Source organism: Monodon monoceros, unplaced genomic scaffold (assembly GCF_005190385.1).
Source record: "Monodon monoceros isolate NGI ecotype Baffin Bay Population unplaced genomic scaffold, NGI_Narwhal_1 Super_Scaffold_5, whole genome shotgun sequence".
NCBI classification, from domain to species: domain Eukaryota; kingdom Metazoa; phylum Chordata; class Mammalia; order Artiodactyla; family Monodontidae; genus Monodon; species Monodon monoceros.
In genome coordinates, this window is record NW_021703782.1 from 57,846,587 (window position 1) to 57,870,980 (window position 24,394).

The window sequence follows — 24,394 nt, forward strand, 5'->3', positions numbered from 1 at the left end:
TTTATAACTGTCATTTTTATGACTAGATTACTATTTAGTCTGTAATGCAAATACGAATCACTATGACTAATTCACTTCTGTTTTGTTTGACAGATTAGTTCCAGTTTGGGGCCATAGATAACACTGTAATGTACTTTTTCATATAATACCTATTTCACTTTAGTCTATGGATTTCCTTTAAGAAAATCCTTGGAATGGTATTTTTGGGTAAAAGTATGAATCTTGACATGATTCTTGCTATATATCCAAGCACTTTTTTTTTTGAGTTCATTTTTTTTAAACTTAAGAGTAATCTAAGCAAGTATAGAGTTTTGTATGTTTCTTTTTCCTTTCAGTGTTATGGCAAAGCTTTTTAAAAAGTTATATATTTATATTTACAATGAACCTCTCCACGTCTATAACTTTTTCTATATTTTTTGACTATTTTCTCAGATTAGAGTAGATTTACATACTGTAGAATTCCTCGAACAAATGGTATGACAAACTGTAAGACCTCTGTTCTATAGACAAATAACCTTCCAAAAAAAATTGTACTGATTTATATGACCACTAACAACTTATGAGACTATCAATTTAACGTGTTCTGGAGCATTATGCGTTATAAATTTAAAAAGCTTTTGCCAATGTAATGATTTAAAAGGCCCACTTAAGTTTTGTTTTGATTTAAATTTTAAATGACCTGTAAGTTTGAGCCTTTCATTTTTTGAATTTTAAAGCAAGGAGAACTGAGACACTGGCATGTTGCCTGATTTGACCAGCAGCCTGATTATATTCCACTTCAATCTGCACAACACAAAATTTCACTCATTAGTTGCTTCCTCTGTACTTCTTGCAGCTGTTCTGCTTTAAAATGGAATTCTATTTTTATAGAACAAACAGAAATGAGCAGAAAACATGCTGCTGTCTTAGAGTTTCTTCTAAGTGGAGCCTGCCTTTGAGAATACACAGTTATAGACAAGATGCAGCTGATGACCCGCATAAGCATCCTTACAGAAAAAAATTTCTTATTGGCATCACCAAGGTCTTACCTTAAAGGTCCAGAAAACTGATTTTGTCAGTACACTCAGAATCAGACTAAAAAACTGGATCATGCTAACCAAATTCCTAGGACTTTTCTATAATAAGAAATACTATTAATGTGCAGATCAGAAATTGCTTCAGAACATTCTATTCCCATAGAGAATCTATATGAAAAGTCAAATTATAATCAGTTTGCTCAGTAACCAGAGAATCAGGATGGGGTAGGAAGCGGGGACGGTGGCTGGGATGATTTTAATGGCTGATGTCATCAAGCTATGTGAATCGGATGCCCATCACCACTGGAGGGATAGACCAGACAGGTGGTAGCAGTGCATGTGCTGGAGGGACAGGGACCCCTTTCCGCTGGATGTGCTTGGGATTCACCATCACACTTTTCCACATTGGCCTCTCTTTCCTAGACTCCATGCATTTGCCTTCAATTCAATTCCACAGTATTTGTCAAGTATCTTCTATGTGCCAGTTATTGTATTGGGTTCTGGGACTACATAAATGAATAAAAATCCAGTTCCTGTTCCTAGGTACAATGCAGGCTTTTGGAGAAAACCAAACACATATGTAATTACAAAATACCACATGATGAGAGCTTGACTGTGTTACAGGTCTAGGACCATGGCTGCCTTGCAGAATCTTAAGATCTTGCTCTGCTACGTGACATGAGCAATTTGTTTAATTTCACTGGGCTTTAGTTTGCTTGTGGGTAAAATAGAGACATTAATTGTCTCTATTTCATTGAATTGTGAAGTTTAAATGAGGTGATACGTGTAAAGCAAATAGAACAATGTCTGGCACATGGCTTGAAAGTTACCTATAATGATAAACAATTAACCTCATGATGGCCAGATCTGAAGCTCCTGGATGAAGAGGAGAATTGGACCCCTTAAGAAAGGACCGTGCAACAATGTCGCAAATAATTGCCATAGATACTCCTCCAAGCCATCCCCAAAGGAACGTAAAGTCATTTACTAAGGTGTCTGTGCACTGGGGGAAATGGAAATACCCAAAGTTTTCAGGAATTCCAAAACACTGCTCTGAAATGACACTAATTCTTAGGAACCCCAAATACCACTGTGGTCCAGTGGTCAAAATAGGGGTTTAGAGTGATCAGGTGATAAGCGGAGTTTTGGCCCAGTTCCAGTTCATCATGGATCTGTAAGCCATGCAGCCATTAAAAATAATTAGGAAGACTAGTCAGCAACATAGCTGTGAACTTATACACAGCGACAAATTTGAAAAAAAGGACAGAAAATGACATGCTAACAACAATAGCCAAACTTATGTACATGTCTGGACAAAGAGCAAATGCCAACAACAAAAATGAAAATACTTGTGCTTGGATGATGAGATCATAGGTGATTTTTGTTTGTTTGATCTTTCTCAATTCCTCAAACTCTCCCAAATGCTATTTTTGCTTTCTTTGTAGAAGGTACTTTTTCAAAAAAAGACTTAGAACTCATCTAGCTCTTTTGTTTTGAGGATTGCCATAATATACTTTTAAGCCAATCATAGTAAGGTCATAATAAGTAAGAATGCTAAGTGTAGCCATTTTTCTCTAATATTATAATGAGTCTCAGAGCCAATCATGCATGAGGCATCTATCACATAAAAGATGCTGCAGGAATGACAAAATCTCACTCTCTCCTTGTCCTACAGGAGCTTATAGTCTAAGGGGAAGATATAAAATGTGCTCAAATCCTCATGATTCAAAACTGAAAAAGATAACTGCTTTAGAGAGGGACAAAGAAAACACTGCTCTGCCCAGAGTAAAGACAGCTCATATTCAACTGGAGAAAAACAGAAAATATTCACTGGCAGAGCTGGCATCTGACGGACAGATAGGGTTTTGCAAGGGAGAATTGAGGTCCCAGAAAGGAGATGTTCCAGGTGAAGGGGACAGCACAAGGCATACTGGAGAACTGGAGAGCCCTCTGACTTAGCTGGAGAATTCGGCACGTACAGAAGAGCCTGGGGACAAAAAAACCCCTTGGCTGGAAATCCTTGGAGCATAACTCACTTCTCCCTTAGGGCTAGGATTCAGGAGAAATATCCTGCAGACAGATTAGCTTAATAGTGTCAGGACACTGCCTGTTTGGCAAGAAATAGTGGCTGGTACATCAGGGATTACCAATGATACTTGTTATTTAACAGGTATTTGCCATGTGCTGTATAAGCTAAGTGCCTGATAAAGGAAGATGTTAACAACCTTTCTTATGTTACAGCTGGCCCCTCATATCCACAGGTTCCACATCTAGGAAGTCAACCGAGGACTGAAAATATTAGAAAAAAAAAAATTGAAGGAAGTTCCAAAAAGCATAACTTGAATTTGCCATGTACCAGCAACTATTACATAGCATTTACTCTGTATTTACAGCTATTCACTTAAGCATTTACATTCATTGGGTATTATAAGTAATCTGGAGATGATTTAAAATATGTGGGAGGATGTGCATAGGTTATACAAAAATACAGCACTATTTTATATAAGGGACTTGAACATCCACAGACTTGGTATCTGAGGGGGTCCTGGAGCCAATCCCCTGCAGATACCGAGGGACAACTGTATTCATCTTTTAGATGAGGAAACGGATAGTTAGAGAGATCAAATGATACATGCAAGGTTGTATGATTCATATATAGTTGAGTCGGGGTTGGAATCTCTCATGTCAGAGCCTCTTCTCCACCCACCCTCCTGTAGTGCCTCTTTGGAAAAAGTAAGAGTGAAATTAATCCTAGGCCAGCAAAAAAAGACCACATGGTGTATGTAACCAGTAAAATCCCACCTTAAAGTCCCATTGGGTAGGAAATCAGGCCACATGGTGGGGTATAATGAATATGGTTTCACTGCCCTAGCTCTATCCCTTCCAAACTAAACAGGCAGCCTTAACCAAATTTCTTCTCTGTGCCTCAGTTTCCTTATCTTTAAAATGGAGATAAAAATAGTGCCTTTTTCAGAGGGTTTTGAGAGAACGCATTCCAATGACATGTATAAAACGCTAAACAATATCAGGCATGTAGTAAGTACTTGGTAAATGTTAGACATTATGACTGTAGGCTGTAGTGTAGAACGTTCCTCCCGCTAGGACACAATGCCTAACGGTCTTCTTCCCCAAAGAACCCTGAATTTTGGGGTATTGGAGGTAGGCAGCCCTGTCCCTATTTGGTATTTTAGAAAATAGCCCCAATCTAGGACTAAAGATGGTGGTATTTTGACAGAAACCATTATGCCACCGGGTTCCTAATAGAGTTAAAGATTACCACCCGAGGATGCAGCATGCCAGCCACACATCTGTGGGGAGGTGGGGCCCAGCATGGAGAGACTTGCTTCTTCAGGGAGAAGGCCTTGCCTGCCTGCTCTGATCTCTGCAGCCTTAGGAGGTGCTGCTTCTCCAGCAGGGACCCCAGACCAAACCATGGGACCCTGCCCTTCTGAAGAGGGCATCCGAGTGTGCCTCAAAGGCTTTTAAACCTATGGGAGCCAACTGGCCTGATGGAACATTAAACCTACTGACCTGGATGAGCCCTGAGGAAACCACTTAGCCAAAAGTAGGACATCAGAACACGCTGAAGAATAAAAAACTGAGTTTTATTCTTCAATGGCATTCTTTGATGTCTATAGAAGAAACTGAGATGTTATATTATTTGTGTGTTACTCTCTTTCACACCCCTTCATTCCCATAAACCTAAAATTATTCTTAGTCTGTACACCAGTTAAAGAGTTTGCTTCAGGCCCACTCATCCATCTGTTATGCTTGATAATGTTTACATTTGGATAGTTTAGGGGTCAACTAATGTCCTGAGCTTTGTGGTCCCAGCACAAAGACCAAATTTAACATGATTAGCCTGATGTCACCATGTCCAGTTACCCTCCTCCTTGACACACCCATAATGGGATCTCACAGGATTTCTAGTGCTGACATCAAAGGCCTCAGCTTGTGAGTATCACCGTATCACAGATCTAGAAACTGAGCCACTGAAAGGTTAAGTTTAAAGTCATATAGAGGGCTAGGAAAGGAGACTTAGTCTGGAGCTTTGATCATCATGGCTACTCATCTGAAATATTTGCAGAAGTAGCATATTAGCATGCCAAAATTTAAGATGTGTATCATTGGCTTCTGAGGTTAAGGAGACAGAATTTTTTGAAGGAAGGATGTAATTAAAAAAAAAAAAGCACCATTCAATATGGTGCCATTACAGGTTAAAACCAAGGCTTTGTGATTCAGGCCTCACAAATAATACTCAATGGCTTTTTTCCACAATTTGTAGTTGACCACTCTGTGTACTTAAATGCTTAAATACTTCATTAGAACAACTCAGATGCTTTCAAGATTCCCGTAAGTCATAAAACATGTCAATTATGGCTTGACTTTGTATAAAGCCCTGTCTGTGAGCTCGCAGTCTCAATAGGCTTGTCCAGTAACCAGAGGAAACTACAGATAAAAGTATCTCTACTGGCAATCTGTCCACTTCTGTAACTGGAAATTTCCACTGGTCTCTGCTTCTGGAAATCGCTTTGGAAACTTAGGGGGAAATAATTCCTTTTGTTTCCCGTCCAGAAGCAACAAAGAGCCTGAGGACACTCACTGGGGTCCAGCATCCAGTGTGGTCTTTTTCTGAACTGCAGTAGTGTGTGATTGGAGCCACGGGCTACAGGAGTGAGAGCCCGGATCAGTGGAGGGGTGGCTGCCTGACTTCTGTAAGTACACCTTGGCAGGTGCTGCCTAGTCTTGCTGCAGTCTCCAGATTAAAGTGCTGGCTCACACAAAGGCATTTGAAAAGTGCACACAACAAGCTCTGCAGGCCAAGGGATTCTTGTTCAGAGTCTAGAAGTTTCTTGAGGATGTCCCATCAGGTCACTCCAGCTCATCAGGCCACAGATTCAAATCTGGGGAGAAAAGTCCACAAATAGGAAAATCGTTTTTCTGACTAGAAAATACATAACCTCTCAAAATCAGATTGGAGTGAGAAAACTGGAGTTAGAAAAAAACGCTCAAAAGGCAGCATGGCTTAAATCTTTCTTTCCACCCCCTCGACCATTGCCCTAGTCCAAATCTTCAGCCTTTCTCTCCAGACCTGTGGCAAGAGGCTTCTCTCCTCCGTACTCTGGCCTGTAGTCAGCTCAGCAATACTGGAGCAAAGTTCTTGGGGCTTCCCTATTCAGACCTTTTAGAATTCCGATTGTGCCAGATATTTCTGTTTGTTCATGTAGATGCTCTCTCCACCCTGCTCTGTCCTGTTCATACCCCAGGATTGCATCACTGGCCTTTCTTCCCTCTGGTTTCCATTCCCTCAGTTCAGGGGAGAAAGGAGATTGCATCGGTGATAGGAGGGTGAGGTTGGAGTACCTCTTCCTCAGCCACCTTCTGGACAGTTTGCAGGTCAGTTTTATTCCTCCGTTAAAGCCCACAGCTCCAGTGGGCAGCCCTTTCCTGTTGCTGTTTTCACCAGTGTTCTGGTAACTGCTCCCTCCGCTTTCCTCTTCAGGCTGAGGCTCAGTCAGTGGTCCCTGCTCTTTTAGTCTCAGGATGCCCAATATCCCTCACTGGTTTCCCCTCATCCTGCTCATGTCTTTGTAAAGAGTAAAAACTTGTAAACTTGCCTCAGTTACCCCCCTGTATGTGCCCTCTGTCTCCTGCTGAGAACTGACCAAGGCACCCACGCCTGGTGAGTAAAATATAATCTCCTTTGCCCAGAATTCATGGCTCACGATATGGCCCCCAACAATCTTTCCCCTTATCCTATACCTGGCTCTTGCCAAATGAGGATCACATGCCTTCTCCTTCAGATGCCTCACATCTTCCGGTCTCTCTGCCTTCCCTCCCATGTCCCCTCTATCTAGAATAGTCTGCTATTTCTGTTTCTGCCTGGCTCAAATGTCACCTCCTCCATGAAACTTTTCCTCCTCCCTGATTATCCCCAGCCCAAAGTGATATTCTTCCCCCCATCTCTGAACTTTTGTGCATTATGTGTACCTCTTGTAAGCCATAGAGAACCATAAAAAACACAGAGACTTCTCACACCAGTAAAAATCTACGAGCACTGGTGAGTGAGGCCATTCCTGATGCCCCCAGCCCCTTCTCCCTCCCAGGGACAGCTGTGCTCTGTGTGGAAAGGAAGCACGATGTGGGGGGGGGCATTTCTGGGGATTCTGTGGCCAGATAAATAAGGTGGGCTTCAGAATAAAGTGATCATAGAAGATCACTTCTATTACATGATTTTCCAAATATGTTCCAAGAAGCACGAGGTACCTTGGAAGTCTTTGCAGGGACCTATGGAAGGGTCTTTATATCCTCTACCCCAATTCTGCCACTGTTTTAATCTACTTTTATAAGATAATAGAAAATATATATATTGGTCTCGGCCCCCAATTCCTGGCACAGAGTTCCTAAAACCTTTGTAATTTCCTAAGTGGTAAGAGCACTAAGAGCATCTTTTCTTCTAATATTTGGTCCTGGTTCCTGATACAGACCTCCTAAATCCCTTGGACTTTCCTGGGTGGTAGCAGTGTCTTTTGGTCTAGTGAGGTGACTCTTGGTGGGCTGCTGGATGGGTGCTGGTCACCAGAAAGACCAAGCCATAATTAGAAGTTTGGAATTTTCAGCGCCACCCCCTATTCTGCAGAGAGGGGAGAGGGGCTAAAAATGGAGTTAATGATTCATCATGCCATTAAAAATCCCCAAAGGAAGGGTTTTGAAGAGTTTCTGGATTGGTGAACATGTGGAGGGGCTGGGAGAGTGGCACATGGAGAGAGCATGGAAGCCGTGTGTGCCCCTTCCCAAACACTTTGCCCTACACATTTCTTCCACCTGGATGTTCATCTGTATGCATGATCATATCCTTTTGTAATGAACTGGTAAACCTAAGTATACTATTTTCCTGAGCTCTGTGAATGGCTCTAGAAAATTAGTTGAACCCAAGGAGAAGGGCATGAGAATCTCAGATTTATAGCTGATTGGTCAGAAGTACAGGTGACAACCTGAATTCATGATTGGCATCTGAAGTAGGGTGGGAGCAGTCTTGTGGGACTGAGCCCTTAACCTGTGGGATCTCATGCTATCGCCAGGTAGATAGTGTTAGAATTGGGTTAAATTGTAGGACACTCACATCGCCAGGTAGATAGTGTTAGAATTGAGTTAAATTGTAGGACACTCACCTGGTGAGGCAGAGAGTTGCTTGGTGTGGGGAAAACCTCCACACATCTGGTGTCAGATGTGTTTGAGTGTGATAGTAGTGTGAGAGTAAAGGAGGAACATAGGAAGATGACTCAAACTTTTCCTACTCAGTATATATAGGTTTTCTTTCTAATATCTCCTTTTTAAAGGCTTATAAAAAAAGATTGGGAACCACTGGAGTAGGAAGGGGGAAAGGAGACACATCCATGGTGCCATGATGGAATGCCAAGGTTGTGGTCAGTTCTCAGGTGGAAGTTCTTAGGGGGAAGACAAGAGACTCAAGTAAAAAAACAAAATAAAACAAAATGTAGAGATTGGATCAATTACTAGGGGATATATAGAAAGCTGGCCTCTTTTATTTTAATTTTAACCCAAACTATGGCAATGAGAACAGGGTTTTGAGTACCTCATCTCCAATACTTCATTGTAGGACTCTTGGATGACTCATGTGCTTAATTCATCCTTATAATTCTCACATGGCCTACCTGACACAGAGTCTTTCAAATAGCAGACACAGTACATGTTTTAGAGCGAACGAATGAATAAATAGTGTTATACTGGGGATCACAAGATCTTTTATTTATTTATTTTTTGTCATTATTTCATCAAGAAAGTCACTTAACATCCCTTAGCCCCAGTCTCACCATCTCTAAAGTGGAGAAGTCAGGCTACATGGTCTGGAAGCTCTAAGAAAGCATCGTTTGATGACTAGAATAACTCTTTTTTTTTTTTTTTTTAAAGGAAGCATGATACATATCTATGGTATCAGAATCCACTCCTCAAGTTATACTGCTTGACAGCTTGGTTGCCTGCATAATAGCAAGAAGCCATGGGCCTGAACAGCATCACAAGTGAGTAAAGTTAGCTGCAAGAAGAACTTCCACAAATGGAAAGGGCAAGAGCAAGTCCCAAGACTTCATCTCCCGAGGTGATGCTGAGTAAGAATGTGAGGGCCCAGGATGGCTCCTGGAAAGCCTGGAACCTAACACTGTCCCCACAGGGGTAGTTTTGGGGGTGAGGCAGAGTTGGGGTGACAGAGAATGCGTGTGGGAGAGTGACAGCCCCGAACTGGCTGGGCCTAAGCACTTCCCGGTGGGCTCTGTCTTCAGACTTCATGAAGCTGAGGTAAGAGTGGGGGTGGCCTTAGGTCTCTTAGTACAGGAAAAGTACATCGAGGTGGGAGGAGGTGCAAAGCCTGGAAGAGCCTCTAGGTCAGGGGTCAGCAAACGTCTTCTGTAAAGGGCCAGATTATAAAAAATTTAAACTTTATGGGCTATACGGTCTCTGTTGCAATTATTCAACTCTGCCATCAGAAGCAGAGGAAGGGGTGTGAAATTTGGGGGAGGGTGACAATATGAAAACAATGAGCATGGTTAAGTTTCAATAAAAATTCAATAAAAATTTTGTTTATAAAAACAAGAGGGTATTTGACCCCTGGCTGTAGTTTACCTACCTTTTTTTTGTTGATACCAAAAAAAGATAGGTAAACTAGGTAAAGAGGTAGGATAGTAGAGTGTTAACTGTGGTTGATTCTCATTAATAGGTGCCTACTAAAAGTACTACAGATGTTCTAGAAATCATGATAAGTTATTCTCTTTTGAGCTGGAAAACTCAACTAAAACAAGATGTTTTATTAGTGAGCCAAATTTGGTCCATATCAGTCACCTTCTTTAAATTTATCACAGAATAAACTAAAAGAAGTACTGACAAATGGACAATAAAACAAACACCAAATACCCAATACTTTCATTAACAGTAATATCTCACTTCATTGCATTGACTAAGTAGACATAAAATATGTACACTTGGAAGCGGCCAGAAAATAATGCTGTGACCATGAGCTTAAGAGTAGTACAGACTGTGTGTACAATGCAGAGGGAAAAAGAAAGATGGGTGAGTTGGGGGAGAGAGTCTTACAGATTAAGAAAGGGAGTACAGTGTAGTGTATAGGCGTGGGCTCTGGACTGGGATACATGGGTCCATTTACTGGACCTTGTATTTACTAGCCATATGGCCTTGCACAAGTATCTCCTCATCTCTAAGATTGGAGATGGCGGGGGGAAGTATATACCTCATAGGGCTACTGTGAGGATTAAATGTTAGTACCTCTAAAGTGTTTAGAACAGTGGTCTGGCATTATAACAATAATAATGCTAATTATTATTCTATATTAAGACAGATCCTGCAAGAAGTTTGAATTTGGGTCAGCAAGAAGGAATGGGGAGGGCATTCCAGGCAGAAGATACAACATGAGCAAAGGCACAGAGGTAGGAATGAGCTTGGCATGGGAACAGGAGAGGGAGAAGGATGCCCTGAAAAGCCATGCAAAGGAGTTTAGATCTAGTCTAGAGACAGGAGACTGGCATGATGATGAAAACAGTGTAGGGGGAATCGGACCTCACAGAGTGTGCCGGCTCCACTCAAGGGGACTTTCCAAAGCTATCTGTACATTTTAAAATGTCTCACTGGGAGTTGGTAAGGAAACAAGATATTAGATAAGTCAAATCTATTTCATGTCATCTCTTCATTTTACTGAGAAGTAATTTCCAAAAACTGTAGTTTGATTTTATCAAGTAACATTTGACTACAAGTTTGTTTTTCTTTCCCCCTCTAGATCTACTCAGATATTCTTTATTTCAAAATATATAAAGTGGCAGAGTCTGATGCCACAGACGTTCTTTTGTTGCTGAAAGGTTGAGAGGCAGTGAGCTGAGAAAAAAATCCTGCTGAAATATACAAAAAACCCTAAATAGTTAGTCTGCATGAAAATCTGGGGTGGCAGCTACATGGATGAGCAGGTATTAGACAGAGCCCTGGTCATTTGGACAACTCCAATGACCAGAAAATATATGGCCACATACTTCTATTTTTAAAGGCTCTGAGAGGTCTGATAACTTGACTTATTCCAGGCAAAATATTCCCCTCAACTCCTGATGCCATGATGGTTAATTTTATATGTCAATTTGCCTAGACTAATGTGCCCAGTTTGGTGAAATGTTAGTCTACATGTTGCTGTGAAGGTGTTTTGTAGATGTGATTAACATTTACCGTCAACTGACTTTTTTTTTTTTTTAAGATTTTTTTGATGTAGACCAATTTTTTTTTTTTTTTTTTTTGCGGTACACGGGCCTCTCACTGTTGTGGCCTCTCCTGTTGCGGAGCACAGGCTCCGGACATGCAGGCTCAGCGGCCACGGCTCACGGGCCCAGCCACTCCGTGGCATGTGGGATCTTCCCGGACCAGGTCACGAACCCACGTCCCCTGCATCGGCAGGCGGACTCTCAACCACAGTGCCACCAGGGAACCCCTGATGTGGACCATTTTTAAGGTCTTTATTGAATTTGTTGCAATATTGCTTCTGTTTTTATGTTTTGGTTTTTTTGGCCCTGAGGCATGTGGGACCTTAGCTCCCTGGGATCAAACCCACACCCCCTGCATTGGAAGACAAAGTCTTTAACCACTTGGACCACCAGGGAAGTCCCTACTGTCCACTGATTTTAAATAAAGCAGATTACCTTCCATAATGTGGATGAGCCTCATTCAAACAGTTGAAGACCTTGAGAGCAACAACTGAGGTTTCTCAGAGAAGAAGGAATTCTGCCTCAATACTGTAATGTAGAAATCCTACCTGAGTCCCCAGCCTGCTGGCCTGACCTATAGATCTGGGACTCAATATTGCACCTTCAGCTCTTACCTGAGTTCCCAGCCTGCTGGCCTGACCTATAGATCTGGGACTCAATATTGCACCTTCAGCTCTTACCTGAGTTCCCAGCCTGCCAGCCCGCCCTACAGATTTCATACTTTTTGGTCTCCTAGTGGTTCTGTGTTCTGTTTCTCTGGAGAAGCCTGAAGTACCCCTCACCCCCAACAACACGTACCAAGTTTTCTTGGCTGTCCAAACACTGGGCCCCAGACCTAGCCTCTTCCTATTTCTCAAATCACTATCTCCATGTCTGGCTCCCTCTTCTTCCCAGGGGATATTATCCAAAGCATTAAATCCATTCTAAATAAAGAGTTAATAACTGATGAACAACTTTTTAGGGAGGAAATTAAAAAGCATCTACTGAAAATCTAACACATTGGTATTTGTCTTGACAAAACCATAAAACATTATGCTAAGTAAATATGAGTAATTTGTTCCTTTAATACTTCATCACTAGTGATCATCAGTCAAGTTCTACATTTTATGCAGCTCTAAACATGATTACAAAGACTTGGATCAATCTGAAAATAACTCTGAATGCAACTGAAACATGTAGAACACAAAATAATGTCATGTATGTATGTACATGACAAAGATGAATGGAAATACAGATAAACGCATAATTGTTTTTTTTTTTTAATATATTGTCAAGGACCATGACTTTTCCCACCCCACACCCAAGGCAGACATTATTCATTCATCAATCACCACACTTTCCATCTAGAAATAGTCTCCCAAACCATCCTTATCTCTGCTCTAGGCATTCCCTGCACCTGACATGAGGGCTGTTTGCCCTTCTGGATTTGGTCCAACTTTCTCAATTTACAGATGACAAAACTGAAGCACAGAGAGGGGGCAGATCTTACCTAAGGTTGTGTAGCTAGCTCACAGAAAAACTTAAATCTAAATGTCTTGACTTTTAATTGTGACCTCTTTTTTTATAAAAATAAATATTTCAGGCATAAAATAAAGTATAGAGAATAATGTAACGAACATCTGTATAACCACTACCCAGTTTGAGGTTAAATTTGATGTTTATCACTTCCATACTATTTTTGTACTTTTATATCACATGACTGTTTCCCATAAACACTACTTAGGGGTTGTTTGCATGTGTTTTTTTTTTTTTTTTTTTTTTTTTGCGGTACGCGGGCCTCTCACTGCTGTGGCCTCTCCCGTTGCGGAGCACAGGCTCCGGACGCGCAGGCTCAGCGGCCATGGCTCACGGGCCCAGCCGCTCCACAGCATGCGGGATCTTCCTGGACCGGGGCACAAACCCATGTCCCCTGCATCGGCAGGCGGACTCTCAACCACTGCGCCACCAGGGAAGCCCTATTTGCATGTTTTTAAACTCTCTGTCATTGGTAATATGCTATCTGTATCTCTCTTTCCTCTCCAAATTATATTGTTCAGATTTATTCATCTCAAAAATAGTTTTGGCACAGTTTTGGTGCTTTCATTTTAATTACTGTCTAGTCTTCCTATTCATCTTTTCTCCTATTGATTCATATTTGATTATTTCTAATTTGTTGCTATTATAAGTAATAGTACCGTGTGCATTCCTATGTGTGTCTTCTATGATGTATATCTAAGTGGTCCTGACTTATTTACACTGTACCACATATTCTCAGGTAAGTGCCAAGGAGGGGTGAGGGAGAAAGAGGAGAAGCATCACTCTCTCACCTCCCTGACTCTCCCTTCCTCCAGGTTAAAAGGTAGAGACTGTGACTATATATAATTGTGGAGGGGCGGGGGGCCGGGCAGGGGGAGGAAGGAATTAGTCCCATTTCTTTAACTTGATTTTTGACCAAGATAGTTACTCTATTTTGAATTTCAGACACCATTAAAAGAGGATAAGGAGCTGTACTGGTTAAAAATGACTGTGATACACTGTTAATCCAAAGGAGTCACTTTATAACAGTGCAACATGCAGACCATGTGGCAGGCCATAGGATAGACATTTAGGTTGGCAGCAAGCCTTTGAGTGTTCAGTTCTCCAAATAGGTGTTTCTGCTTTCATTACTCAGATCCTAGGCTCTTTCCTGACAATATTTTCTCTCTAGGAAAGAGCTTGAAAACTGGTCATTGACAGGCTCAATTAGCCTACGGGCACATTTTATTTAGTTTGTTTGGTATTTGAAATACTTTCAGCCAGCATTTAGTAATTAGGTTGTTTTTATATAAAAATATGGATTTCCATCTTCTCAGGCAATGTTAGTCTAGTGCTAAATTGACAGGGAATATACTCTCCAATTTCTTGAAATCCCTCCCCCACTCCCTATCAGGTTATACTAGACAGTGTTTACTCATTTCATCACCTGCCTGGCCCTAGTAGGCACCTGAGTTTATTACCTCTGTGCTCAGGACTTCCACTATGCTTTCTTCCTTATGCTGAGCCATTGAAGGAGTCGCTTATACACTCTGACCTCGTGAAATTCAGACAAATATTGGACCTCTCCCATGGAAACTCACATGTAGACCAAGCAGATTTTTGTTTCTCAAGAAATGTATGTTTCTATCAGGGCTGCCAGTGTTGATCTGAAAGTTTTCTGAGTCAAGAAAATCTTGTTGCTGACTCAGAAAAGCTCAGGGTAACAGTCCGGCCTAAGCTGCAATTCTTTCCTGGTGCTGTGCCCAGGGATGCGTATACAGTCACAGGATGTAGTTTCAAGAATCGCTTTCAGGGAAGTGGTGGAGACAGGGAGGGTGCAGGAGCCTCTTTTCATTTCATTCTTTTAAGTTTTATTTTGTGCTTCTAAGCTGCCATGTCTGATGCATAAGCCAGATACAGACCCTGGTATCTGAAGGTTTTCTAGGGTTATTTTCACAATTGGTCCCTCTGGAATTTTGGGGATATATTCAACAGCATTTGAAAATGAACAGTTCTGAATATTCTGACTAGCCGATACATCGTTAATTAGAAATTTCTATGAATTGCCTATCATTATTTTGGTGACTCATAAACTTGTGTGTCACACCATGTGATCCCTAGATTGCAGGGAAAGGCAGCTTTCCCAAGAAAGCCAGAAATACCCATTTTACAATGAGACCCAGGCCTGTTGGTCCCCAACATACCACTTCCCCAGGGTCTAAGCTTTTCATCCAAAGAGCCTGAATGATTTCAGCAATCTTACTTCTTCTAACCTCCAGATCACATCCTCTCTCTTCCACAAAGTCCAGCTCCATGCCTGTCAACCTCATGACATACTTCTACATCCCCAGCAATGCCCCTGACACACAGCCCCCAACAGTGTACTTAACAACTGTTGCAAAAAGATCAGCTGTTGATTGTGCCACAGTTGAATATCTTCTCCTTACTGTTAAATTTAACCATGCATCTAATTTTGTGAGCCCAGATGTCCTGTGCCTTATTTTCTAGGGGTGCTTAGGAATACAGACAGACGAAAGGCTACAGAGTTGTTCTGTGGCTATACAAGACACCATCTTGTTCTCCAAGAAAGGTATGGAACAACACAGGGTTGCAAGAAAAACGGGCTAAAAATACCACTTAACAGGAAGATTCTGCACGAGCCTAAACTATTCAGTTGCCCTTGGTGCATTAATAGAGGTTATTTCTTAATTCACGCTGGGAGAGGAAAGGGGGTGAAAAAGAAAAGGAAAATCATGATTACTTACAGCTCTGTCCACTTCCCTCCTTACCGTGGTGACATATCTTTTTGTTGTGCCTGAAAAAGAAAAAAATCCAGGGATGGGTTAAGATTAATGAGGAAATAGTTCTGTTTATAGGTTAAACAATGGCAGAACAAAAAGTAACTTCAAATAAATCCACATATAGAAGTCCAAATGTCCACCGTGGTTTGAGACCTCAGGCTGAATACGATGAAAAACCATACTCTTAGGAGAAAATTGTGAAGAAAGAAGGCCCCCACTTACTTTCCATTCTGTTGTCTGCCTCTGGCCCCCAGGTACTCAGAGGCTGAGGGGCTGCTAATTTGGGTATTCAGCCCAGGAAATGTCTCCGAAATTATCTCTCCCTGTTCTGCTTTAGTCCTGAATACCACTTCCTTCCTGTCTTCCCTAAACAGAGCAGATGGTCTGACCAATTAATTTACTCTAAGGTATAAATGACATACTTGTTCAAAGTAATTCCTGGGGCAGAAGCACAAGTTCACATGATGGGACGCTGCTGACCACTGTTTCCCTGGTTTCATCTCTTTCTCAACCGCTGATTTCACATGTTCCCTCCCACTCTGATTTTCTTCCAGGGCTTGATGCCCATGTCCTACAGTTGCCTGGGCTCCTGAACTCAATCCATCCCTAATTCTGCTTTTGCTCTGTACATCAGATTCTTTGTAACTCCCTCATAACCATCCTGACCTTGGCCTGGACTTAGAGGGCTTCTATCCCACATGGCAATCTCCTCCAAGAGTGTTTGTATTTGAAAGGAGCCCAATGGTTAGCCTATAGAAATTGCCCTTGAATGTTGGAGATTGAGTGAAGGTCTCTAATGCCTGAGGTCAGTGCTGCCATTCTCTGTGGTTCTCATGCAAGCAATAGCCAGCATATTTGGCCTTTGGTTTAAATCCCTGCAAAGTCCTGGCTCAGTCTTTTAGGGCAGTGCCACTCAAAATGTGGTCCATGGGCTGGTACCAGTGGGTGAACTGATTGTTAACAGTCTATGATGAGATAGATATAAAAATCAAGTATAAACATTTAGAAACTTTTATAGAAATTCTTTTAATATGTTTTGTTTTTTAATGATCATATTTATTGAAATATATTATATTTATTGAAATATCATATTATATTTATTGAATCCAGTAGAAATTGGAAATACTGCTCTATCCCATAGAGTAGCTACTAGCCACATGTGACTATTGAACACCTACAATATGTGAGCACTTAAAATATGACCAGGGACTTGAATTTTTATTTAATTTAAATAACGACATACGGCTACATTGTACAGAGCAGGTTAGCATACATATCTGCACATGGGAGGTTAAATGTCTAAAATTTTGTTTAACGTCTATATATGCCAGGTAATGTTTTAGACACTGGACATATACTGATGAATAAGAGAAACACAGTCCCTGAACTCAGGAAATTTAAAGATTAGCAGATGAAGCAGAACTTGACATTGTTTTTGTAATAGAAGGCCAACTTCTTTTCTGGAACACAGCAAGTCACCCTGCAGCCGTAAACTATTGAATGGTTCCTCTTAAGTGGAGATGGTAAACAGAACCCTGTATGGACTGTCAACAGCCTCCCTATACACCTTGGTGTGCAGAGCTGGTTGCTGAGACATAGGTGGGTAAATCTATTTAGGAGCCAAAGAGCCTTCTGGGTGGACCTGTTTATTTTACTCTGATAGATTTAGAAGTTTGGGACAGCAATGTCGCCAAGAGGAACTCAAGATAAGGCAGTTAGGACTGATGTCCCAGGCTCAATATAAAGGCTGAGCGCAGAAGAGGCTGGCTGGGCACAGCTGCTGTTAAGGCAGGAAGCCCCTTCTGCCACACCAGCCCATGAGAATCTTGCTTTAGGAGCAATGGCAGAACGTGTGAGGGGAGCCAGAAGAGTTGCCATCCTGCATCACTCTGGTCTGTGTGGGGATCTGGACTGGCAAGGGTACCTTTGTGTGGTAGACAGAGATACCCAGAGGGAACAGAGATGTTGCACGGCAGTAGAAACAGCTGCAGCTCAAAACCAGTGCCCTCTGGTGAACTGACCTAGCTCCCCAGTAGCCTTCCTGCCTGTTTTGAAGCAGCACTGACCCTGGGGGCTAAGCAAGCCTCCTGACAGTCTGTGGGAGGTGGGGAAGTACATACTGTAAGAGGGAGACACTTGACTTCTTGCTGAGGTAGGCAGGTGGGTACTTGAGGATTTGGAAAATTAAAAGGGATGCAATTCCATTTATAGCCCAAGCTATTAAAACAGGCCTTAAGTATGTAATGTGTGCTGAGTGCATTGAAAGGAGAAGTAGGTGCTATGGAAATATCTAACAAGGGGATTTGAAGTAATGGGTGTCGTGAGGGAGTAGAGTCAGGGGTGGGAGTAGAATCAGGGAAGGCTTGATGAAGTGACAGCTTAGCTAAGATTCAAAGGATGACTCCAACTCAGGTGGACAAAGAAAAGAAAGTATTTTAGAAGGAGTGAATATTATATGAGAAAACTCAGAATTGCAAGAATGAGATACCTCTGTGGACCAGACAATACTGTACGGCTAGAGCTTGGAAAACGAGGGTACAAAGCCGAGATGTGAGTCATAGGACCAGGGACTTGTTGGGACTTCACCCAGCGAGCAGTGAGAAGCCATGGAAGAGCTGTGAGCAGAGAAGACATGGTAGATTTGAGAATTTAAACGCCTGTTCTAGCTAAATTGAAAATAGACCACACTGGAGGCAGGAGAGGGTGCAGGGAGACAAGTAGGAGGGTTCTGCCCTAGTCCAGGTTGAACCACAGTCGTGGCAGTGAGGTTGGATCAATAAGCTGGAAAATGTTGTTCTCATATTGCTTCCTGCAACAGATGGAAAAAACACCTCAAAGAAGTTGAGTGATTCGTACAAGATCATAGAACCAATATGTGGGAGCACCAGGTCCAGACCTAGCTTCTGTCACTGGTTTAAAGCTCTATCCAGAGTACCAGAACTTCTCAAGCTTCTTCTGTGACATGAGTTTGTCTACATGGCAAATGCATTTCCACACGTGTATCTGTTTACTCCCTTGCAAGAAAGCAGATCCCAAAGCACAAGAGTTAGAGAGGGGGGTTATTACATAGGCAACAGTGATTTCACTCTGGTTCATTAAAAACAGAAAAGGAATCATTTGAAAATGTATTCACTTACCTCTTATTAGTAACAAATCTCTCCCACTCCAGTTGGTGCCTGAGACTTGCACCCAGCTTGAAGCTACTGATAGCTTCACTTACTCTTGAGATTGGGATGGGGGATGAGGGGAGGATTTCTTTTTTCTGCTCTATCTTTAAGGAATGTTGCTCCATTTCATTTTCCCAAAGAGAGTAGGGGCAGAAGACTCTGCTGCTCATTTCTGAGGTGACTAATGGGCTCTCAGGTCCCAGGTCTGGAACCTTGGTTATAAAGTTGTTTCTGAGAGGTACGTATGAGGGAGGTAATGAAAGAATGCAGAAGGTAAGATTCTGATGAGCTGCATCTGTCATGACTCTCTGAGGTCATAGATTTGCAGAAGTGATTCTGTTTAGTCAAAGTTCTTTGGGGCAAGACCCTGTAATTCCTCCTTTATGGTGAATTGCCCTTCCCCTCTACTTCTATCCCCCCTCTCTCTCTCTCCCCACCCCATTTTTCCTCCTTTCCTCCCTCCCTTCTTCCCTTCTTCCTTCCTCCTCACCCCCCCCCTCTTTCTTTTAACAATAGTTCTTGGATGCTGGATTCCATAGTAGAGGGTTTTGTGGTTAATACCCAAGCTAATGCACACATAGGTCAAAGGAAAAATTATGACAATATTTCACGGCAGATGAGACTATAGAAGTTAGACTGTAGACGTAGGATAACAATCACCTAAAAGCCCCCCAATTCTCAAATAGTGACCATTCCAAATTCCTACTGAATTACTCCCAGATGCATTTTCCTTTTCTATAGGCCATGTTTAGATCCTGGGAGGAGCTCACTGGGTGCTGACAAAGGAATAGTTTTAGAAAGCATCAGATAGGCCTGCAGGTATTCTGGCATGGGCTCAAAGGCCACAGGCATGCTCTGTCCCAGCTGTCACAATAGAATAGGAATGGGTTGGTGAGCATGTGACAGGGTGAGGAGACCTCAGGGTACCACCAATCATGTGCTTTCCCTACCCCCAGATGGCCTCATACTTTTTTCCTTTCCTTACCCAACCAGAAGATTCAGATTCTTGTGGGAAGGAGGAGGGCTCAGCCCAGCTCAGACCCAGAATGGAGAAAGGAGGAATGAGAACTAAAGGAATCCTCATAAAGGATCCTGGCATTCTCCCACGAGTGAACTCTGACCACATACTCAACTGTACTGCGAAAATAACACTGATCTCACGAGGCTAATGACATTTTCTTGGCTCAAAGATCACAGCAAACAATTTCGGCCACAGGAACAAAACATTCCTTTAAAAATATTCAGTGTAAAGATTCCAGCTCACTGAAGACTGGAGCCATTTTTTTCTGGGGGAAAAATCATCAGGAAAAGCCCAAAGCAATTCATAAGCCCTGCGTGGACTTAGTTTGAAGCTGGGCAGCTGTAGGCCAGTGAGGCCAAGCAGAGCCTCACACTGCAGATACCCAGTCCACTAGGTTACCATGAATGAAACTCACTTACCTTTTCCAGAATAAAACTTTTGGCAGAGCCGTTTTCTTAGGACTATCGTTGTGGCTATGAATGTTAAAGCAATGATGAAGGAGAGGATGAAAATATGAAGCAGTGAAGATGGAGGGATCTCGGGGGATTCCAGATTACCTGGAGGAAAGAAAAGCACCAGAATCCCATTACATGTTAGCTTAGAGGTAAACCAACAAGTTGGCCAAATGACTGGGTTATAACCAACATGGCCAACTTGCACTGAGCATTTACTCCATGCCAGGTACTGTCCTATGAATGCTGTATGTATATGAATGCTGTATATATATGAATGCTGTATGTATATGAATGTTGTATGTATTAGCTCTTTTTCACAACCACCCTATGAGGCAGGCTCTACTATGACCCTCATTTTACTGATGAAGGGAGTGAGGCACAGAGGCCTTTCCCAAAGTTATACAGTAAGTGACATAGCTGAGATATAATCCAGGCTGCCTGGTTCCAGATCCCATGCTTTTCATCATTCTGATACACCTATCATATTAAGTCTTCCTTCCTTCTTTCTTTCTCTCTTTCTTTCTTTTTTCTTTTTCTTTCTTTCCTTTCTTTCTTTCCTTCCTTCTTTCTTTCTCCCTTCCTCCCTTCTTTCCTTCCTTCCTTCCTTTTTTCTTCTTTCTTTCCCTTCTTTCTCTCTCTCTCTCTCCTTCTCTCCTCCTTCATCATCTCTCTTTTTCCAGTAGGATAGTCCCTCAGTCCAAATATGTCTCCTCACTCCACTGTCAAGCGCTCATGGTGCTTAGAATTTTTACCATCAGTTATTCAATCTCCAGGATTAACAGGATCCTTCTGAAAAAAAAGAATATCATACCTTAGCATGAATCACTACAACTAGCCCTTTTCCTTATCTCAGCTAATCAAGGTCTGACAGTAAGGAAAAGATGAATTAGTAGAGAGGTGGATGAGAAGAGTAATTTTGGAGGTTGGGGGAAAGCCTTGTAAAGGAGAGCTCTGGTTAGAATGAGGGCCCCAGACTGACAAAGGGCAGGCCTGGAAGGGCGTCCACTATAGGGAGATGGAAGGGTACCCAGGGTAAACTGTGCCCTTTCCAAAAGGCTGAATTTTGCCTCATGGAGTAACTCATAAAGAATAAACATAACAGGGAATTCCCTGGAGGCCCAGTGGTTAGGAGTGTGCGCTCTCACTGCTGAGGGCCCGGTTCAATCCCTGGTTGGGGAGCTAAAATCCCACAAGCTGTGTGGCGTGGCCAAAAGAGAAAAAAGAACATAACAGCCTGGTCGAGGAAAAACCTGGCAAAACTGCTCATGAGGAAGGGCTCAGTCCTGCCAACTGCCCTCCCCCTCCCCTATCATAGTGCTGTCTGAGAATCACAGACAGTTTTAGCTGAGAAGGGATCAGATATCATTTAATGTGAGGCCTTCATTTTACAGTTGAGGAAGTAAGGCTCTGAGATGCTAAATTATCTATAGGGTCATCACTGCTAAGTAAGTGACGAAGCCAGGATTGCAAACCTAGATCTGTCTGATCCAAAGCTCAGGCCCCACAGATATTTGTCTCTATCCTAAGATTGTGGTGAACATTAAGAAAAAAAAAAGCATTAAGAAGTCTGGTTCATCTACACATTGGATAATCCATATATAAAAATTTTAACTGAGGTATAATTGTCATATAACATTATATTAGTTTCAGGTATACAACATAATGATTTGATATTTGTATATACTGTGACTGATCACCACAATACGTCTAGTTAACCTCCCTTACCATACATAACCCATAGTAATTAATATCTTCTAGGAAATGCTGATTAAGCACTTGCTACATGTAGCACCATAAGTCAAGGAGTTCTCACTGTCCCCACAACAGGAGAGGCCCCTACTTCAGTGCCTTTATGCAAACCCTTGTCCTGGGCAGGTTCCCTCATAGTCCCTTCCACACACAAACTCTACTTATTCCTGAAGACTTTCTAACATTGAACATCCAACAGGACATCAGTCTGCTTAGATTGTAAGTATCTGAAGTGCAAAGATTTTCTCTAAGTCATCTCTGAATCCCCTATAGAGCCAGGCGCCAGCTACATGAAAGGTGTCAATAAGGATCTGTTGGGCTGAATTGACCATCTGTTTATCTAGTCTACCTTGCTCAATCTTCCTTGTCATTAGTTACCTTGTGGCAGACTGCTGCATATCCCTTAAATCCATTCTCCATTTCTTCTCTAGTATTATTTAGGGATTAGCTGGACACATGGCTTCTCTGAGACTACATTTCTAAGCCTCCCCTGCAGTTAGGTGTGGCCAGCCACGTGAACTAAGTTCAGGACTAGAGAATGGGTCTTTTGAGTCTTGGCCTTCAAACACTGAATGTGTCTCTCTTCCTTTCTGAAGGCTGAAACATGAATGTGGCAGTGATCCAGCTTTGACAGTTCCACAGGGGTAACATCCTGGAGAATGCCAGAGCAACAAGATGGAAAGAACCTGGATTATTGAATGACTTTATGGAATATAGTGACTTACCTGCTCTGAACCACCTTCTATCTCTGACTGTGACATCAGAGAGAAATATACTCCTGTTTTATTTGAGTCACTGTATTTTGAGGTTACTTAGCCTATATCCTAATACATCTTCTTTTAGATTGTTTTATAGTAATTGCATGCTACTTAACAATGATGTCATGATGCAATGGGAAAAACATTGGATTTATCCTATCCACAGCCTCATGCACTCACAAGGAAGTCATGCCTCTCACTAAAGGTACCATACTTTTTTTCCTGTTTCATCCTTTCTGATTGCTAAGGACTTTACAAACATATTTCATTTAATCCTCACAATAACCCTATTAGATATCTAATATTATTTACCCTCATTCTACAAATGAGAGGCTGAGCTCTAGGGTGGCACAGTCATATGTTCATGTTCTCAGAGCTAGTAGGTAGCAGAGAGGGGATTTGAAATTCAAGTCCATCTGACTTTAGAGCCCATGCTCCTGACCACTGCCAGAGAGTCACTTCCAAGTCTCCTGGGAGAACTTCTCTGCCAGCCCTACAAGGGTCTCGTTATAATTATTTCCTGTGTTCCAATCTCATTACATTTCCTAATGAAAATGCAACACTGCCTTAGTGGAAGGAACCCTGTTTCAAAGGGAAAATGGTCTCATTGCTCCTTCATTTCTGATTGAAAATTAGGATGTTCAGTCATCTATTCTAGAGCCACTGGAGCACCTCCCACCCCAGACTCTCACTGCTATATTTGTTTTATTCATTGACTTCTGGAGAAGCATGTTGTGGGTCACAGAAGTCAGCTGTGAGCTGCTCAACTTATGAGAATGAGTAGAAAGGGGACAGTCATAAGACAATTTAAAAATGCCTTTGTGAAAAAAAAAATGCCTTTGTGAAACAGAAGCAAGAATGCCTTTGTGGGAGAATGTGTGACTTTGGTTATTTTGTTGCTATTTTGTTGGTGTTTGTATCACAAACTAGGGGATCATTTGACTGCTCTGATCTGGCTGTCCACACAGACTAGCAGCTGGGATGATGGGACTGGGGTCATCCAAGACTAAGTCTCCAACCCATTAATCTGACATTTATTGAGCACTTACCATGCGCAGAGCACTGAGGTTCTGCTTTAGTTTGGACATAAAGAAGACTCATGTGAACAATTAAAATACATGGAAAATAAAATACCAATGAAAGAGAAAACACAAGTACAGTCACAGGCAAACAAAGAAATGGTACAGGCAATAGGTTTTAGGATGCAAGATGAGGGAAAGATGCCTTGTACCCTGGAGTTACCTGAGCTGCCATGGAGAACTGGTGAAGAGGGCGAATAATGATATTTTATGTGGCAGAAACTACTGAGCAGAGAAGTCATGGTGATTGGAGAGGTACAAGCAGGTTCAGAGAGTACAGGGAAAGGAAAGGGAGCTGCCTGGAGCAGAGGATCCATGTCAGGGGATAGGATGAATATAGAGCTGGGAAGGATTCTCAACCTATCTCTAGAGACTGGTTGAAAATCTCTGACTACATTTCAAAGATTCCTCCATTCCCCTGCCAGCCACATTCATGAGTGGTATCCTAGGAGCTCCCAACCTCTGATGCAGACCCCACAGGTCTCTCCCACGATTGTTGACTATTCCATCAGCTCTGTTGTCTCCCCTGGAGAGAAGAGCCAGCTTACTTCATTCCTAACTTCTCACCACCTCAAGGCTTCCA

At 42.1% G+C, this 24,394-nt stretch overlaps 1 protein-coding gene across 3 annotated transcripts in view; it reads right to left on the reverse strand.

The window, feature by feature from the left end:
• PDCD1LG2 (programmed cell death 1 ligand 2) overlaps positions 1-24,394 on the reverse strand; it is a 95,120-nt gene that overhangs the window by 28,015 nt on the left and 42,711 nt on the right. For 2 of the 3 annotated variants that reach the window (XM_029203117.1, XM_029203119.1), the window contains exons 5-6: positions 20,190-20,327; positions 15,547-15,596 (exon numbers count right to left, since the gene is read on the reverse strand). In XM_029203117.1, coding sequence (XP_029058950.1) covers positions 15,547-15,596; positions 20,190-20,327 — 188 coding nt within the window. Of the gene's footprint in view, positions 1-4,656; positions 5,921-15,546; positions 15,597-20,189; positions 20,328-24,394 lie in introns of those variants that run through there. The other variant, XM_029203118.1, reaches the window with a different exon arrangement.